This window comes from Pocillopora damicornis, chromosome 7 (genome assembly GCF_964200805.1).
Source record: "Pocillopora damicornis chromosome 7, jaPocDami1.2, whole genome shotgun sequence".
In the NCBI taxonomy this organism is placed as follows: Eukaryota; Metazoa; Cnidaria; class Anthozoa; order Scleractinia; family Pocilloporidae; genus Pocillopora; species Pocillopora damicornis.
Window position 1 is genome coordinate 22,370,194 of NC_142676.1, and position 13,688 is coordinate 22,383,881.

The following is a 13,688-nucleotide window of genomic DNA, read 5'->3' on the forward strand; positions in this document are numbered from 1 at the left end:
TACACACGCACAGTCTCATCGCGTGGAAAATCCTGCGCGCATGCGTGCATTGCGTGGAGAGTGGATGGAAAGCAACGCCGATAACAGCTGGTTCAATACATATTACCAAGATATTAGCAAGTGAAATAAATAACAATAATTTTAATTTGTAGCCTTATTGTGCCCCTGAGAGAAGAAACAAAAGTGTAGGAAATACTCCAATGCACTGGTGGCCGTTGGTGTTTGTGTTGTCTAGAATCACCCTACAAAATGTCTCGAGTTAAAAGCACCACGGCATCGAAAGACATTTTAGACAAGAGTGAGTCTAAGAAGGTGATGAAAATAATTTTAAAAAGGGTTATTCCGGAAGATTACAAGCACAGCAAAATTTGAACGCTTTAAAACTACAGACCTCTATAGAACTGGAAACTAAAGCTACTAAAGAATTTACGAACTAAAACTGTGCACGGAAACGAAATATTTCTTCCAATAAATATTTTATTATCAACTGAAAGATGGTGACCGTGTAATGTAACAAGCCCACTTCACTCATCATTCGAACACATTCATTACGCTGAATATAGACAGTTTATTTTGGACTTAAAAGTGGTACAGGGGGAAATTTTATAACTGTCACACTTCGTCCAATTGGAACTATTACATACTATGAAAGCGGGTACATTACCAGTAAATTTGCATTTAAAAGATCAATATTGCGCAAGAAGGAATAAATAGTTTCCTTCCTTCGGTTTCTTATTTGCTATTAAATACTGCAACCCCCTGCCGGGTTATTTTTCAATTTTGGGAGCAAACATTTTCTTTTTGATGTATTTCAATGACGCCACGACTGAAAGTATTTGAAATAATTCTTCCACCAGATTGCCATAGTTTTTTTCTTCATAACAAAGAGATATTTTCCAAGTGTTGTAAAACGAAGAAATTACGTGATCGAATCTAATGTGAATATGCACCGTGTAAAAGGCTAGATAGGCGCAAACAAACATAAAGCAATTAAACGGCTTTTTACTTATTTTAGATTAGGAAATGCATTAGACTAAACGTCATTATATTTGCGCTTTTGGTGAGTAATTTTCACACAAGAAATGCGTTTTGTACCCAATTAAAACAGGCCGTTCTGTCACCCACTGAGCGCAAATTTTGTATTATACGGAGAACACGATTTGAGCTTAAAGTTTTTGTGATCTTTCAGTACAACATTTCGATCTCATTAACGCCCCTATCGGCCTAAGCCTAAACAACACTAAAAATACTGTTTAAAAAAATACTTTTTTTTTTGGAATTATCTAGCAACCTTTGTGGCATTGCAGGCGTAAAGTTAAAGAATCCCCAATTAAAGGGTTCCCAAATCTCCACAAAAATAGTGGGTTAATTAGGGGAAAAAAAGTGTGTGTGTGGGAAGTGTAGGAAGGGTGAACTGATGAAAAATAAAAATTTTAGTTGTTAAATAGAGCACCTACCATTAGGCAGTGCAAAAATATAATGATTAGTTAATGAAAAGCGCTAACGTTGAGGGACGTCACTAGACAGCACTCACAAGACAGCATCAAAATAAGAATCATTAGTTGTTAACTTGTGTACTTTAGATAAAATAAAAGATAAAAGCTTGAAATCACAATGAAAAACAAATCTCTCCTTTCAAGGAATCTGCCGAATTACCTTCAGTTAAATTTCATCAAGCACGAATTAGTCTCGCCAATTTTATTTTATTCTTGTCATTTTATGCCATTAGATATTAGGGGCCTCAACAACTGTTTCCGTAAGCGGCTGATGATGACGGTGTACTTGGCGGCTCAGCCCGGAAAAGAGGCCGTGAGTCAAAACCCAAACTGACAGCGGTCTTATGGGCAGCAGTAGACCGTCGTTAACTGCAGCTTTTATTTAAACCCCTGGATGTCTAAAAAATTTTGTTATTATGATAAATTTTGTGTTATGGAATGGTGTAAAAAATACAGTTATTGACAAGAGTAGCTCTCTACTTTCTTGTTTCATTACAGAATACTTCTCTAATTGTGTCATTTTTCAAACTAGAGGACAGGTTTGACTTTTCCTTCCTCTATTGTAAGTGCAGTTTGCTTTGTGGTAGGACCATAAAGTTGTTTCCTCTCGAACTTTACCGGTTACGCAAATTGCATTTTCATTTTTGTTTGAATATCAGCAGACATTTCATCTATCTTAGATTCAGCGATTTACGGAAACAGTCAGTCTTTGTGACACTAAGAGCTTCCTTATATCAGCAGACATTTCATAAATCTTAGATTCTTTCGATTTACGGAAATTGTCAGTCTTTGTGACATTAAGAGCTTCTTTTTACCCCATTCCCATTAGCGACCCAAATAAGGGCACAAAAATGCACACTTTGAAATTTATTACAGTTGCAAAACTAAGCCTATTATTAACAATTTGAGTGCCGTATCGAAAAGACGTTCTTATTGTAACTCAGAACAAGATATCTCCGCGAGACCTACTTTGTTGTTCGCAGATTATGGATTAGTAGGCGTAAGTATCTGATATCACTTCTAGGTGATAGGTTCTTTTTAAATTCTTAAGAAGTATTTAGATTGACAGGCAATAGCCACTACATCACATTAAAAAGTAAAACTGAGCACAAATCACTTGAAGCTGAACTGAAAAGAGAATATTGAATCCCTTTCTGTTCAATAATGCACACATTTCGTTTGGATGAGGTGTTAACACCAAAAAGTTTTAAATGATCTTGTTGCTAGTTTGAATCAGTTTAATAGAGTCAAAACATTTTTTATTGGTCATTTCTCGATTCTTTAGACCTTATTCGATTCACAGACTCGCAAACAGCAAATTTTTTAAATATGAAATTTGTCCGATTTTTCCAACTTTCTTGAAATTTCAAGGCATTACCTTAATAGGATGGAAATCTTGTTTTCAAATTGTTCAGTGAAATATCCTAAGATTTTTACTTTGTCATATGTCTAGCAAAATCTTTCCAGCCTCGTGATAATGTGATACGACCTCGGCGAATTGGAGTGCGTTTCCCAGGAACCTCGAAAAAATCTTCAGTATCGTACTAAAACATTTTTGAGTATTTCCAATCCGAATGCAAGAACATGCATCATTTCTCATCATTTCTGTAGTTACCAGCTTACGAAACACCTTTCCTCTGAAAGATACATAGGAGGCAAACTGAGAGAAGAGTGCCTGATCGATTTTCAAAGGTACCTAGCCAAAGTGTTTTACCCATGTTTTATCCTTTATTTCAGTGGGTTAAGAGTACATACATCATTAGACCCATGAAGTAACAGATCTATATATATAAATCGCTGTTAATTGTGATCGTTGTGTCATGAAGTTCAATCGAAAGTATTTCTGAATCCAAAAAAAGGTACTCTGTATCACAAATTTGGTTCTAATGAAAAAGAAAACACTCCTGGCTTGCATTTGCTTTGGGGGATTTTGTTGAATTACGCAAAATGAAAGGCAAATAAGAAAATAAGTCAGTTTATTCTAAGAAAAATGATACTTGCTTAAAAAAAAAAATGTTCACAGGCTTCTATGCCAGACCACGCATCAAAATTTACAAGTTTTTGTGGAAAAAAATTGAAATATTACATGAGCTTGGATATGGAAACCATGTAGGGAGAATGTTTTGTACAACAAGACCAAGTGCATCCGATCAAGGAGCAACGGAATATTGACAAGAGAAAGGCCATCTTGGTTCTTCTCAAAGAACGAGCATTTTTTTTGAAAGGTGCTTTAAAATAGTGGGGGCTTTAATTTTCTTTCCAACAGTTTGACACTGACCATGAAAATGGGATAGCAAGCTAGGAATATAACAGCAATTTTGCAGTGTCAAGTAGCCCAGTTTTTTCATCATCCCATGAAATTTCAATGACAGCCACCTGCTCATAATAAGTAAGTCTTTTAATTCATATTTTCGAAAGGGATAATAACAACACAGGTTTATAAAATAACTGAAATACAACAAATGCCTTGATTGGTCAAAAACCAAACGTTTATTGCACAGATAAACCCGAAACATTTTAACCTTATTTTTACATGTTCTTCCAACATCCCAAGTGGGTTATTACCCCAGTTAACCGATAGAAAGTGTGGTTCGTTGCCTAAATAACAAGCTTTCTTTCGCCCGAAAATATGTTTAACATCGATGTCGTTACGTGCAGGTTCAACGTCTTATTTGTCCTCAAACGGTTAGAACACAATATTTTTTTCAGAGACTAATTTCTAACGTTTCACATTATCTTTGATAAAGAAAAGACATCATAGCATCTCCAACGTTAAATATATGTTATTCGCCGAGTTCTTAAATACCACCAAAAGCCGTAGGCTGAGGGCGGCACTCAAGACAGAGGGTATAGTTTTTCCCAACATGGACCGCCTTAGGCTGGTAAATAACATTTTTATTTCTTCCCTTAAACTTAACGAAATTCTTTCCAAAAGAACCCGAATGATTTAGGGCTTTAATAACTGCAAGATCTTCCATAAACTGAACAATTTTTGAACTAGTGATATAGAAGCAATGCAAATTAAAGAGAGAAGCTTCTCCGAAACATTTTCATTTGCGTAATGGTAAAGGTGATTGAAAAGGTTCCAAACAAACTCTGAAACATTATTTTTACAAGAATCTGTCACAATCTGACACCTGTCAATTAGAGACACGTAAGAAAAACAAGCGCATGTACACTTTTGAAACTACAACAGAACTCGTCTGGCAAGGACTGTCACGACAATGTTTTCTTCAAAAACAGTCAATGATCTTTCGGAAAGTATTATTCATTCTCATCGATGATTGATTAACGTGCGAAAATTTACCCCTGTTCAGTAACTGAATGGCAAGGTAAGTAATTGTAAGTGAGTTCAAATGTTTATTTTGAAGTTGTGAGAGCTTGCTCGTTTGTTTCCTGCAATGGCGTGTGTAAATCTGGGCCGGGTTGTTCAAAGCTGGGTTAAGATAACCCAGGGTTAGTATAAAATTTTATTTAAGATCTGAAAGCTTGAAGAAAAAATTCAGCTTAAATCTTTTTGTCTTCAATTTGTTGATTGAATGCTCTGAAAATAAATGGGGAAAATTATCCTCAAACAGCTTTTGAACAGAGAAAAATAGAAACCAAGATTGAAATTTAACCCTGGGTTAGCGCTAATCGGCCTTCGAACAACTGAGCCTTGGTCTTTAACTTCTTCCACGAAAACTAAATTCGAATAAACACTTCAACTAAACACAAGGGGATTTAATGCGAATTTCTTCAGATTCTGTTGTGCAATTTACGGTAGAAATGTCCAAATTGAACGGACTTGAAAAGACTCACCGAAAGCGTCTTTGCAGCAGAACATAAAACTTCGCACGCCCTTTCACTACGAACAAATTGTTTGAAAGAATTCAGATATTAAATGAATGAAAGTTCCATGGTTAATACAATTGTTTTAACTTTCCAGGTACTTTTTGTGAAGAATTAAAATTAATTACAGACGGTTTTTAGGCCGGTTGTCGACCGATTTCATGACACTTTTGATTACATAAATTCATTTCGAAACCAATATATTTCCGTCAACTAAAGTGATTCGAGAGAGGGAAAAGAGAGGACTAATAAGTTATTTATCGGCTTGAGGTAATGACCGACGTCATTGCTTGAGAGTACTGCCCAGCCGGAAAAACGAGATTTATTTATGTAAAATGGCAACGAAGTTAGGGATGTACTCGGCAACTCATGATCACGAAAGCATCACCGTGCCCGTGGGCAGAGATAGGAAAATACAGACCGCGCTAAGAACTAATCAGATTGCAGGATTCGTTACCGTGCCCTCTGAGGAAAAAAAGAGAGTTTTTATTTTAACGATAAAATATATCATTCTCGGACATTATTTCCTCATGAACTGTTGATGAAACATCTTATCGTCTCTCAGTTGTATTATTACTATACTAGGATGCCTCTTTTGCAAGCGATAAAGATCCCCTGTTGGATACTGTATGGCGTATTTTTCACAAACTATGGATGCAGCCAGTCAAATATGTGCGCAATAAAGCCATGTTCAGTTAAACAATACAGCTTTTCCAGAGAGAGAAACAGTGTGGAGAATCATGCCCTTTATGACCACAGTTTTAAAAACCTGACGGTGCAGAGTCACAAGGACTGTTTTGAGAACTGTGCGTGGGACTGTCGATGTAAGTCGTTCAACTTTATGACAAGAATGAAGCAGAAAAACTGTCACCTGAATGAACAAGACAGATATGTGGAACCTGGGGCATTGAAGAGGACAATTGGATTTAGCTATCACGAAATAGGAATTGAGTATAACATCAAGGTATGATAAACAAATTTCTGTTTTTATTAAGCAAGAGTGAAAGCAAATTCAGTTAAGGAATTTTATTTCGGCGGGAGATGTGGTGGCCACTATAACGGTTAGTTCGCTGGACTTCGGGTTGAGATGTCTGGGTTCGAGACCTGGCCAGCTCGTTGTATTGTGTTCTTGGGCTAAAAACTTACTCTTTTACAGTGCCTCTCTCCAACCAGGAATATAAATATGTGCAGGTAAAATGTCAGGGAAGCCTTAGGAGATACTGGGGGGGGGGGGGGTAATACTCCTGGTCGCTTCATAGCAAAAGAAACGAGATAGGAGGTTGTGTTGGCCACTTGGCCAGAGTAGAGACTTAACCTACATTGCTTTTTAAACTTTTAAACTTTCCTTTTCGTGTTGTTTGATTTGTTTTTATTGTGAAGACAGGTACAAATGCTTTCATGGAAATGGAACTGAATGTAAAATCTTGGTACAATCAATACACGAAATTTGCTTAAGAATTCTACTCAGGAACGAAAAACTAACAAAGCTGTACTGCTTTTCAAACTTTTATTTATTTATTTATTTATTTTTAATCGCAAAGTCAGGAACCAAATGCTTACAATGCCACAATGGATGCTGTCGTGGAAATAGTCACTGTCTCAACGGCGGAACCTGCCAAGAAACCTGTGACAGAAGGAGATTCAGATGTGCGTGCAGGCCAGGTTACACAGGAACGTACTGCGATAAAAAAGCACAAGGTAGTAAAGGCGGATAATTAGAATATCACAGAGCCTTAGGGGATTAGATAAATTAAATCTCCGCCCCTCCTCCTCCTCCCCCCCACGGGTAATATAATGACCGTTCCCTTGATAGTGTACCGGCATTTCACCTCAAGTCTTCGAAACGAAAGGATAAACTTCGAATAACACATAAAACAAAAATGACAATATTTTTCATTCGTCAATACATTCACATAATTAAGAGTATTGACTTCTGTCATGAAACCAATTTTTAGATTAGAATTTAATATTCTTCACGTAGGTGTCATTTTTTATTGACAGTCACCGGTAATAACCCTTTACACCCTAACATCAGTATGTATATTCTCCATACGGTTCTCTAGACATTTAATAAGGTGCTGATAAGGATAATTTGTTTAATGATCAGGAGATTATCTAATTGGCGATCATTTTTTTCAATTCTCGTGACCTAGACGTATGATTCATGAGTGATATTGTCAAGAGAAAATAGATGCTAATCACTCTAAGGGCTAAAAGGGTTCTTTCAAAATAATTTCACTCTGTAACTTTTGCTTCAAATGTCATAGTGATTTTCTGTTCCTCTTTTTTCCATGAAGTTTCAATTTCTAAGAGCTGCGCAGAAATAAAGAAGAATGGTGGTCAATCAGACGGTGTTTATACCATTGATCCAGATGGTAAAGGAGCCTTTCAAGTCTATTGTTATCAGAACTACTCCGCCGGAGAACCCTGGGCTGTCATTCAGAGGAGAATGAACGGCTCGGTTGATTTTTACCGCGGTTGGATGGACTACAAGAAGGGGTTTGGTAATGTGCAGGGAGAATTCTGGCTTGGACTTCTAAATATCCACAGGTTGACCAATCAGCGACAGCAAAAGTTGAGAATAGAGACAGAAAATTTCAATGGGAATTGGTGCTGGGCTGAATACGAAAACTTTACTGTGAGTGGAGAAGATGATGGATTTCGTCTGCAGAGTTTGGGATCTTACACAGGTAAATGATGCTAAAGTTTTTCCTTCTGACCAAGATTTGCTACTGACAAGTCCGCAGTCAGCCTTCAACCGTTGAAAGTAATTACATTTTGTCACCAATAAGGAAAAGGGGAAGCATTTTTAATGAACATTATAAAAAGCTGGAAAATTTGAGTCCAAAAGCATTCTTGTCAGGTTTGAATTATCTTGTGATTTCACTAGTCCTTATACAAAGTATTACTTTGTTTAATTACAAAAATATCAAGCCGAGAGGGTTTAAACGTTCTCTTTAAACGTCTTGTAAAGGTAACCCCTATCTCGACCATAGTTTTCCTGGAGTACTGTGATTTCGTTTCCTCAAGGTGTTGCGTTAACTCTTCTGGGGCAAAAATTAAAAAAAACCGATACCCACGTGAGTAGAATTCGCGACATAGGATTGGTTATTTCTAGACTCTCCTGGAATCGATTACCGAAAAAAAGACAGTGGTAACTCAAATTGAATCAAAATGCATAACGTCAGAAACTGTGGCCAAAGGCTCAACCATCTCTCACTGAGTACCCTACTCACAATTCTTTTTGTTTTGTTTTTTTTTGTTTTGGTTTGTACGTAAACTTGCAGGTTCATGCATAGATGCGTTTTCATACAATGTTGGTGCTCCCTTCTCTACCAAAGATAAAGATGCAGATAGTTATGCGCCTAGAAATTGTGCTGTGGTTCATCAGGGAGCCTGGTGGTATAAATCGTGCACGCAGTGTAATCTGAACGGAAAGTACAACCCCCTGGCTGGTCAGGCAATTACAGGAATTTACTGGTACAAGAACAATAGAACACCATTTCGCCTTAAATTGGTCGAGATTAAAATACAACCCATCGGATAAATCCGTGTATTATGGCGTAAACATTGGTTTATCAGCCGAGTTCTCGTCGAACGGTACAATTCTATCCTTAGCTGAGTTAAAGGGACAAATTCAAAGCACTGATGAAAGTTTAAGCAGTGATTGTGATCTCCTGAAGTTGCATGCATAACAGATCTAGAATATCACTCGACACAAAGAGTCTGTCCTGATTGACTCTGCAGAGCAGTAAATGAAATTGTGGAGGATTTTAGCGAAATACTGTAGCACTGAGGGAAAAGTAGAAAGTTTTTTCAAAAATCAAATTGGTAAAATAAACAATTTCACGATGAACAATATTCGTCATGTGACTTTTTTCTGATAAGGAACTTAATTTCCCTAAACGCTTGGAAACGTAGTAGTTTTCAGGGTAATATTTGAAATAAATCTGAAATTATTTTTGTTTAACAACTATCAATAAAACGTAAACTTTTATATCTTTCTGAGCTCCATGCAGGATGCGAAAATGTTAAATATATATGTAATAGCTTGTTACCGAAGTGAAAGTGACTAATGTCCGATTTCAGAGACTTCAATGTTTCTGGGTATTTTTTGTGTTTTGTTGTTAGTAACTTGTTTTTATCATTCATTAAGAGTTGCCCCAATCCAAATTTTAAACGTTAAGAAAATCTTTAATTGGTATCTTTCTTTAGCATTTATCGTATAACTGAGAGTATTTTTCTATACGTACACCTTTCATATCCATTTCCACTGCGACAAAAACGAAAAACAATATTTCATGTTTTGCTGTGAGTTAAAGCCTGAAAACTTTCACTAAAAAACCACTTCCCACTGGTTTTAGCAATTTTGACCCTCGTTTGAGCGGTTTCTTCAGCCTGTTATGCATGGGTTTTTCACCAAAATATTCATGAAATGTTCCGAACTTGATTTCTTCGTCACTCTCGCTTGAGTGCTCCTGTTCAATTGAGCTAGAAGCTCCTCCCGTTTTGACTCGTTCCGTTTTCAGTGCTTGTGGCAAACTTCTGACAGACATTTCAGAACGTGAGCGAGAGAAATTTGGGCTGTGTGCGTGTGGAATATGATCAGGGCTTAATAAGCTTTACTGCACTCCTTTAGGGTTCACAGGTAACTCGCCTAACGGCCAGGATAGCGATGAAATAAGTTGTCGTCTGTTGTTGACGCAAGTCGAAGCACGCCTTTTAGAATTGAGTTTTCGCCCGTTGTTATCTTTTTTAACTAAATGTGGATTAACAGTTTTCTGTCTCGCTGGAAATAAGAATTTTAAAGTGTCCTCTTTTTCATTAATTGCCTCTGAGTGTTCAGGCATGACCAGCCGCGAGTTTGCACTGAGTTCTGTCTCATGCATTGACATCAACCTGAATCTGGAATCAACAACTTTGGGTTCCAATCCTTGAGACAATTTCTTGTTTTTCAAGACGCGTTTGAAAGCCATATATCCCAATGCAATTGTGCACATTGAGTTAGAAATACGAGGCTCCTCTGAAGCGCTGCGTAGTTTGAGTTTGTGTTCTCTCTCGGTTCTCTGAGGTAGTGCCAATCGTGGGCATTCTGCCTCGGTTTTCGACGACCCTTGGAAAGACCAACTCTGCGACCTCCACTTAAATTGCGCGGAACCCGCTGCATTATCCTGACTTGTAGAGCTACGAGTAACGAGTAACGAGTAACGAGTTTGGCTTTCCATCCCGCCAATGCTTCTATTTTGGGTTCAGTATGTCTTCGTCTTTGTTTTGTCACGTTACTCTGAGTTTCAGCTCCTTGCAACAATCTAGGCTGGTATTTTAAAGATACAGTCCCATCTTTTCGCATCCCATTGCTTCCATGCCCACGAGTTTTTGAGTCCAGTTTTGAAAGATCAGGCTGGTTTCTTGAAAGTCTTGCTTGATTTTCTTTGATAACGTATAGTGGTTCGAACACGCGATGAATCGATTTGAGCTCATTCCATATTTTAACTTTCTCATGATAATTTGATTTGATCCTTTTGTGTTTATCTCGCTCTATTTTGTCGCTTATCTCGTCTAGACGCACCTGAGCTGCTCGAGCAATCCGCATTGAGCTTGTATCTCGGTGCAGACTGTTTTTCCTGTGCATGCTAGACAGTTAAATCTGCAGGCTTCCAAATCTGTTTACTTTTTGAAACCTTTTCCATAGCGCTGACAATTTGCATACACTTAACAAAAGTATTATCCATTATGTTACGTGGGCATTTGTTTTTACAAGTAATTAACTATTTGCTCAAATCGTTGGATATTTTTTATTATCAGCATTGATCTAGCTTTCTTCGTCAAAAACAGCTTTCCTCTGACAAACTTTATTGAACACCTATTTCCCTACTGAAGTTACTAATCTGCGATGCACAGCATTTGATGAACTGTAGTGTCTTCCACAAGCTTTATCGTCGACAATAACTTATGTGTAAACATAATTGATTACATGAGGCGTCACCCTTGTGTATACTCATGGGTGATTAGGCATCCAATATTGTTTGGCGAGGGTAATGTTTTTATCGGGAATCTCTTAGGGGACAGTTTGCGCATGTCAGCTAGCCATGTTATTTACGTCCCTACATCAAGTACAATGATGCGAGAACAAAGGGAATTTGAACGTTGATACAAGTAACTAGGAAAAACACTTTACCTAATACGGTAAGAAAAGATACAGCCTAAGGTTAGTAAACTTGTGGCGGTCAAAATGCAAGTTTTCTTACAAGTTTTGAGACCATGGAAACGAAATGTAATTACTTTAATTTGTGGTTGAACTATAGCAACTTGATTTAAATTGAGCCTGGATTTCAGAATCCAGTGGTGGGGATGTAAGAGCACCTTTTTGGTGCAATCTTAGTGTTTGATCGATTTTGTGCACGTGGGCGTGTAAACGCAGTCGCTTTTGTAGTTTATGTTCTAGCGCTCCCGCGCACTAAGTACCAGTTTTTCTCCCAGAAGGAGTCACGTCTCGCTAGTGAGTCACGTACTTTTATACTGTTCCGAACGGAGTCGAACCTTGACGTTTAGGAGCTTATTTCGCTCGCTTTTCTTGAGACTTCTTATATCATTTTGTGGTCGTATTGCGGTAATGTCGCCAGTCCTCCGCGGCAGTCGAGCGAGAAGGGGGCCGCGTTGAACGACGGAAGGGAAGCTAACAAGGAACCGCTAGATTCGGCTGTGTCTGAATACGATCCATTTCTGTATAGTGAAAGACTAGGAGCACTGCCAATCGCTCAAGACAAGTGGAATGCTACTGACTTCATTGCAGGTTACCTATCTCTATCAATTTTTCTGCCACTAATTTAAATTCCAGGCTGGAGGGTAGAAAAGCTAATTTCCAAATGAAAAACGTACACGTAGAATATTAGAAAGAGGAGAAAGAGCAAATGATTTCCCCCGATTATCTGTTTCAGTCGGATCATCCCAGCGATACATTACAGGCCAGACAATAGACATTAGGGGAAGAAGATTAAATTCTATATTTATCAAAATGTAGAAAACGGCTATTGGAATAAGTGTGAGCAGCGTTGAGTTTCAAATGTAAACTTAAATATATAATTTGTTGTCGGGGTTTCCGTTCTCAGACCAAGTAACTTTGGATGATTCCACGTTGTTGTTTCGCAGAGGATGGCTAAGCACACAGCCGTTAAAGACGCACGTGCCGAGCTATTGTTTCGCCACGTCCTTGTTACCGTCGCCGTCGTGGTTTGCTAAAGATCCCTAATAGCCTAATGAGTGCCTAATGAGTGCCTAATGAGTGCTTGCTGACCTAAAATCCCCGTTCCGACGGCTTCTTTTTTTTCTTGTCTTTCATTTTAAATTATGCACTGTGTATATGTCTAAACATAGTTCATTAAAGAAAAAGTAATGATCACTCGATAATAAAAAGGGGATAGATCACCACATTTTTGCTCGATAGAAAATGCCCCTGAGTCCCCGACTCCTAAAGAGATTTAAACGTGACAAATTTCACAATTTCAAAACATGAAAGGAATGGCTCAAATGCGATTTGGATTTTGGGATTAACGCGTGTCGCAGTTTTCAGCGAGCGGTAATGTTAAAGAGACAGCGCTCCCCCAATGACTGAGCAGTATCCTGTCTAATGAGGATTTGAACATCGCTTCTAAAGAAGCTTTTTTCTTAGCCAATCCTTCGAATTTTGCGCTCATTTCATCTTCTTTCGCTTTTAGAAGGTTCTCGCTCGCGCATCTATTGTAGACTGAGTTTGCATCACAGTACGTGTTTTGAAGTTCGTTTATCCAGGCTTCTTCTTTTTCTGGAGTTTCATCGCCTTCCAGTAATACGATGTAATTATCGTGCTTACCTTCAACGTCGCGCCATGCTTTGGTAAGCTCGTTGAAATTACCTTCGATGTCGCCCAGAATTGACAACAAGAATACTTTCATCAGACTGAGGCATAGGGACGTGGCATGTGAAACGTCTTTTACCTCTTTATTTTTCAAACAAAATTTACGCCGTGTCTCTGTTAAATCATTTCTTTGGATTTTATATTCGTTACGATATATGGTGATAATTGACATGTCTTCAGGTTTTTCGGCCATTGGCTGCGAAGCTAATTGCCGGAGGGTAGAACTATCATCAGCTATCGTTAAATATACAACCATCTTACCTGGGTAACAGAGGCTGGTAGTTCCCTATCGACATAACGGCTGTGGCCAAGAAGGACAACTCCGCTACATTCTGGTCTCAATTACATCGCAAGAGCCACTTTGCTCTAGCTAAATAACCAAACGAACATATTTAGACAAGTATAAGAGCATGCGCAGGAAAGCTGGACAGACGCCCATAGAACAATCTGTTTCTCTGTTTCTCTGT

General features: G+C 38.1%; 1 protein-coding gene across 3 annotated transcripts; it reads left to right on the forward strand.

Moving 5' to 3' along the window:
- The first annotated feature begins 2,386 nt into the window (after positions 1-2,386).
- On the forward strand, positions 2,387-9,324 carry LOC149043149 (microfibril-associated glycoprotein 4-like). 3 transcript variants are annotated; one of them, XM_089212737.1, is made up of 6 exons: positions 2,392-2,496; positions 3,763-3,885; positions 5,913-6,291; positions 6,869-7,025; positions 7,625-8,017; positions 8,615-9,324. In XM_089212737.1, exons 3-6 carry the CDS (start codon positions 5,914-5,916, stop codon positions 8,872-8,874), a joined length of 1,188 nt encoding a protein of 395 aa, XP_089068863.1. In that variant the 5' UTR covers positions 2,392-2,496; positions 3,763-3,885; position 5,913; the 3' UTR covers positions 8,875-9,324. The 3 variants fall into 3 exon arrangements, with proteins under 3 accessions (XP_089068864.1, XP_089068863.1, XP_089068865.1); XM_089212738.1 differs by lacking the exon at positions 3,763-3,885 and having other exon boundaries at positions 2,387-2,496; XM_089212739.1 differs by lacking the exons at positions 2,392-2,496; positions 3,763-3,885 and adding an exon at positions 4,111-4,181.
- The last annotated feature ends 4,364 nt before the right edge of the window (positions 9,325-13,688 follow it).